This window comes from Glycine max, chromosome 14 (genome assembly GCF_000004515.6).
Source record: "Glycine max cultivar Williams 82 chromosome 14, Glycine_max_v4.0, whole genome shotgun sequence".
Lineage (NCBI taxonomy): Eukaryota > Viridiplantae > Streptophyta > Magnoliopsida > Fabales > Fabaceae > Glycine > Glycine max.
In genome coordinates this window covers 32,518,741-32,524,830 of record NC_038250.2, presented here as the reverse complement: position 1 = coordinate 32,524,830, position 6,090 = coordinate 32,518,741, and the positions used below count along the sequence as shown (strand labels likewise).

General features: G+C 39.6%; 1 protein-coding gene across 1 annotated transcript; it reads left to right on the top strand.

Annotated features, from left to right (window-relative positions):
* Positions 1-264: 264 nt before the first annotated feature.
* LOC106795805 (uncharacterized) lies at positions 265-5,213 on the top strand (the record flags this gene model as incomplete). The annotated part of the gene is made up of 6 exons (XM_014766720.1): positions 265-1,329; positions 1,714-1,960; positions 2,408-3,043; positions 3,176-3,950; positions 4,107-4,212; positions 4,848-5,213. Coding segments are annotated over 6 exons (3,195 nt in total), but the record flags the coding sequence as incomplete, so codon positions are not given.
* Between the last annotated feature and the right edge of the window lie 877 nt (positions 5,214-6,090).

The following is a 6,090-nucleotide window of genomic DNA, read 5'->3' as shown; positions in this document are numbered from 1 at the left end:
TTGATGCAACATTTGGAGAGGTTAATGAAACAACGAGATGATGCGCTCCATGAGAGGTTGGATCAAATGGAGAATAGAGATCATAATGAAGAAGAAAGGAGGAGAAGAGGGAATGATGGTGTTCCTAGACAAAACCGAATTGATGGTATTAAACTCAACATTCCTCCATTTAAAGGAAAGAATGATCCGGAGGCCTACTTGGAGTGGGAGATGAAAATAGAGCATGTTTTCTCATGCAACAACTATGAGGAGGACCAAAAGGTGAAGCTTGCCGCCACGGAGTTTTCCGACTATGCTCTTGTGTGGTGGAACAAGCTACAAAAGGAGAGAGCAAGAAATGAAGAGCCAATGGTTGATACATGGACGGAGATGAAAAAGATCATGAGGAAGCGGTATGTGCCAGCTAGTTACTCAAGGGACTTGAAATTCAAGCTCCAAAAACTAACCCAAGGCAACAAGGGGGTTGAGGAGTATTTCAAGGAAATGGATGTGCTCATGATTCAAGAAAATATTGAAGAAGATGAGGAGGTAACTATGGCTCGATTTCTTAATGGTTTGACTAATGATATCCGTGATATTGTTGAGCTGCAGGAGTTTGTTGAAATGGATGATTTGCTTCACAAAGCAATCCAAGTGGAGCAACAATTAAAAAGGAAGGGAGTGGCTAAGAGGAGTTTTACCAACTTTGGTTCTTCTAGTTGGAAAGACAAAGGTAAGAAAGATGGGGCTGCTACTTCTAGCAGTTCCACACCTATCCCATCAAAAACTCGCTCAAAGTCCCAAGAGGAACCCTCTAAAAGGAGTAGAGATGTGAAGTGTTTCAAGTGCCAAGGCCTAGGACACTATGCTTATGAGTTCCCTAACAAAAGGTCCATGGTTCTTAGAGATGGAGAATATATAAGTGAATCCGATGTTGAAGAGGAAGAGGAGAGTGAGTACGTAGAGGAAGAGGAGACTCCGGAGGGAGATTTGTTGATGATTAGGCGGTTACTTGGTGGTCAATTGAAGCATGAGGAGGAGATCCAAAGAGAAAACATCTTTCACACTAGATGTTTAATCAATGGCAAGGTGTGCATGGTGATCATTGATGGAGGTAGTTGCACCAATTTGGCTAGTGCTAGATTAGTGTCAAAGCTAAATTTAGCTACTAAACCACATCCTAGGCCATACAAACTTCAATGGCTTAGTAAGGATGGGGAGGTGCAAGTGAGGCAGCAAGTTGAAGTGGACGTTTCCATTGGGAAATACAATGATAAGGTACTTTGTGATGTTGTTCCTATGGAGGCCAGTCACTTACTTTTGGGGAGACCATGGCAATTTGATAAAAGAGCCAATCATGACGATTACACCAACAAGATCTCTTTCATGCACCAAGACAAAAAGATTGTGCTCAAGCCATTGAGTCCACAAGAAGTGTGTGAGGATCAAAAGAAAATGAGAGAAAAACTTCTTCAAGAGAAAAGAGAAAAAGAAAAAGTGAGCAAAACACTTGAGAGTGAGAAAAAGAGGGAAACACTTGAGAGGAAAAAAAGTGAACAAAAGAAGAGTGAAACACTTGAAGTGAGGGAGAGCTATTTAGCCACAAAAAGTGAGGTCAAGAGGTTGTTTCGTGCTAAACAGTCACTATATACCTTGTTTTGCAAAAATCAGATTTTGACCACTAACACTTTTGATGATTTTGAAGTGCCTTCTAGTGTTAAAACTCTTTTGCAGGATTTTCAAGACATGTTTCCACCAAATGTGCCAAATGGACTACCACCTTTGAGGGGAATTAAGCATCAAATTGATCTCATTCCGGGAGCTTCTTTGCCCAATAGGCCAGCCTATAGAAGTAATCCACAAGAAACCAAAGAGATTCAAAGACAAGTGGATGAACTCATTAGCAAAGGTTGGGTAAGAGATAGTATGAGTCCTTGTGCTGTCCCAGTGATTTTGGTCCCTAAAAAGGATGGGACATGGCGCATGTGTTCCGATTGTAGAGCCATTAATAACATCACCATTAAATATAGGCATCCTATACCCAGGCTTGATGATTTGCTTGATGAATTGCATGGTGCATGTTACTTCTCTAAAATCGATTTAAAAAGTGGATACAATCAAATTAGGATTAGAGAAGGGGATGAATGGAAAACTGCTTTTAAAACAAAATATGGTTTGTATGAATGGTTGGTTATGCCTTTTGGCCTAACTAACGCTCCTAGCACTTTCATGAGATTAATGAACCATATCTTGAGAGAGTTCATAGGAAAGTTCGTTGTGGTGTACTTTGATGATATTCTTATCTATAGCACTTCACTTGATTTGCATATTGATCATTTAAAATCTGTCTTGACTGTGCTTAGAGAAGAACAATTGTATGCCAATCTTGAAAAATGCATCTTTTGTACTAACCATGTTGTGTTTCTTGGTTTTGTTGTGAGTTCAAAAGGAGTGCAAGTGGATGAGGAGAAGGTTAGGGCTATTCAAGAATGGCCTACACCTATGTCTGTGACCGAGGTGAGGAGTTTTCATGGCTTAGCAAGTTTTTATAGACGATTTGTGAAGGATTTTAGCACATTGGCAGCACCTCTCAATGAAGTGCTCAAGAAAAATGTTGGTTTCAAATGGGGAGAGAAACAAGAAGAAGCTTTCAATGTTCTTAAGCAAAAGCTAACTAATGCCCCCATACTTGCGTTGCCAAACTTTCAAAAATCTTTTGAAATTGAGTGTGATGCTTCAAATGTTGGGATTGGGGCTATGTTGATGCAAGAAGGCCATCCAATTGCTTATTTTAGTGAAAAGTTAAGTGGTCCTACCCTTAACTATTCAACTTATGATAAGGAGTTGTATGCCTTAGTACGGGCTTTGAAAACATGGCAACACTACCTTTATCCCAAGGAATTTGTCATTCATAGTGACCATGAGTCCCTCAAATATATCAAGGGGCAAGGCAAGCTTAACAAAAGGCATGCGAAATGGGTGGAATTCCTAGAGCAATTCCCTTATGTTATCAAACATAAAAAGGGAAAAGGTAATATTGTAGCCGATGCTCTTTCTCGGCGTCATGCATTACTTTCTATGCTTGAAACAAAATTGATTGGTCTTGAATGTTTGAAAAGCATGTATGAAAATGATGAAACTTTTGGAGAAATTTTTAAAAATTGTGAAAAATTTTCAGAAAATGGTTTCTTTAGACATGAAGGCTTTCTTTTCAAAGAAAACAAATTGTGTGTGCCTAAATGTTCTACTAGAAATTTTCTTGTTTGTGAAGCACATGAAGGAGGTTTAATGGGGCATTTTGGGGTCCAAAAGACTCTAGAAACATTACAAGAACATTTTTATTGGCCTCATATGAAAAAGGATGTGCAGAAATTTTGTGAACATTGCATTGTATGTAAAAAGGCAAAGTCTAAGGTAAAGCCTCATGGATTGTATACTCCATTGCCAATTCCGGAGTATCCTTGGATTGATTTATCCATGGATTTTGTTTTGGGGCTGCCAAAAACAAGCAATGGTAGAGATTCCATTTTTGTGGTTGGTGATAGGTTTTCTAAAATGGCTCATTTTATTCCATGTAAAAAAATTGATGATGCTTCCCATGTGGCTGATTTGTTTTTCAAGGAGATTGTGAGACTTCATGGTTTGCCAAGGAGCATTGTTAGTGATAGGGACTCTAAGTTCCTAAGCCATTTTTGGAGGACTTTGTGGAGCAAGTTGGGCACTAAATTGTTATTTTCAACCACTTGTCACCCACAAACCGATGGGCAAACGGAAGTTGTTAATAGGACTTTGGGAACTTTGCTTAGGACAATTTTGAGGAAGAACTTAAAAACTTGGGAAGCTTGTTTACCCCATGTTGAATTTGCTTACAATAGAGCTGTTCATAGCACCACTAATTGTTCTCCTTTTGAAGTTGTTTATGGTTTTAACCCACTAACTCCTCTTGATCTTTTGCCTATGCCTAATGTTTCTGTTTTTAAGCATAAAGAAGGTCAAGCAAAGGCGGACTATGTGAAGAAGCTTCATGAGAGAGTCAAAGATCAAATTGAGAGGAAAAATAAAAGCTATGCTAAACAAGCCAACAAAGGGAGAAAGAAGGTTGTCTTCGAACCCGGAGATTGGGTTTGGGTGCACATGAGAAAAGAAAGGTTTCCGGAACAAAGGAAATCAAAGCTTCAACCAAGGGGAGATGGACCATTTCAAGTGCTTGAAAGAATCAATGACAATGCTTACAAAGTTGAGTTTTATTCAGAAAATTAGAGTTTATCTCTTTTATCTTAGTGAGAGTGATTCTCCTAAATTCTTGAGTGATTCAAGAACACCTTGGCTGTATCAAAGGACTTTCACAACCTTTGTGTGTTGCCCTTGCTGGAAAGAGTGATTCTTTCCTTCCTTTCATCATCACCCTTGTTCTTTCAAACCACAATTCCAGAAAATCCACCTCTGCCCAGAATTATCTCGTGGCCATAACTCCCATTTTACGCACTCAAATTAAGTGATTCTTGAGCCTAAATTGAATTTCAAAACGAGACCTTTCACCTCGTTTTGGAATCACCTCATTTGGAGCCCTGTAGCTTCAGTTATTGTCATTTCTATATTTCTGTCCAGCCACCACTTAACCTACGTTTTACCATCCCATTCATCCATTTTATGCCAAGAACCACCTTATTAAGACCCACGAAATTAGCCACCTTATTTTCCATCCTTTCCTTAATCAATTTCCGCATTTTCCATCAAGGTTTAATCCTAGACGATCCTAAGTCAGCCCTTGTGCCATGTGGGTTCATATCACAAGGGAAGAAAAGACAATACCACAAAGGTTGAGAGAGCTAAGTGAAACTGATAAAGAGTTCGAGGGATTTGTGCAGGTTGCTCTTCAAAAGCGAAAGGCTACTACCCAAGTTGCTCTTACCCCAAAAAGACCAAAAACAGTCCAACCAACTCCTGCAATTAGAGAATCTGTTATTCCATCCACTATCCCTAAACGTATCAAGACACGAGCTACAAAAGCTAATCCCAAGTTTGGTGAGAAGGAATGGACCGTCTCCTTTACTGGCAACAAGGAGAATTTTGCTTCATCCTCTTCAAACAGTGAGTCCACGGATGAAACTCTCATCTCCCCTCTCCAAAAGTGTCCAGTTCCCATACCTAAACAATGTCCACCTCCATCCCACATTCACCTCAAGAAGTTTACCAGATCAACACTACAAAAGGAACCCTTGACAAAGGCTTAGAGGTTTCCTCTAGCACTCATTGAAGGTAATTCATTATTTGTATCTTCCATCTCTAAGATCATCCACACAAAACCCATTCTAAGAGATTACATCACAGTGCAAGCACTAGCATAGACGAAGCATGACTATGTGCACACACCATTTGAGGCCTTCAAAGCCCTTTCATCCGATGCCATAGTTTATTTATAGCCTCCTCAATGGACACGTCTAGTGTATCCATAAGTTATCAAGATGCAACTACACCGGCTCGCACCTAGCACCCAACAATGTTTTCGTTCATCTACTAAAGTTACACCAGTCGTGGCTTGGAGAAACCTTCATAAATGCAAAGACAAGAAGAGCACTCAAAAAGTATCCCTAGGGGTCTATTTGAAAAGCACAGGAGGGACCCTTCACAGGAAGTGGATGTTGGATCAAGTGGCCTCAGAATAATTAAGAAGGGGGGTTGAATTAATTATTAATGTGTCTTTACTAAGTAAAACTTATCCTTCTTAATGTTACTAGATTCAATTAGGCTTTTACTACAAAGTTAAGAAAGTAAAGAACAAAAATAGAAACTTAACCAAAAGTAAAAGCGATAATTAAAGTGCACAGTGGAAATTAAAGAGTGTAGGGAAGAAGAAGACAAACACAAGAATTTATATTGGTTCGGCAACAACCCGTGCCTACATCCAGTCCCCAAGCAACCTGCGGTCCTTGAGATTTCTTTTCAACCTTGTAAAAACCTTTACAAGCAAAGATCCACAAGGGATGTACCCTCCCTTGTTCTCTTTGAACAACCAAGTGGATGTACCCTCCACTTGAACTGATCCTCAAGAGATGTACCCTCTCTTGTTCTCAGTTATAACAACCCAAGTAGATGTACCCTCTACTTGTA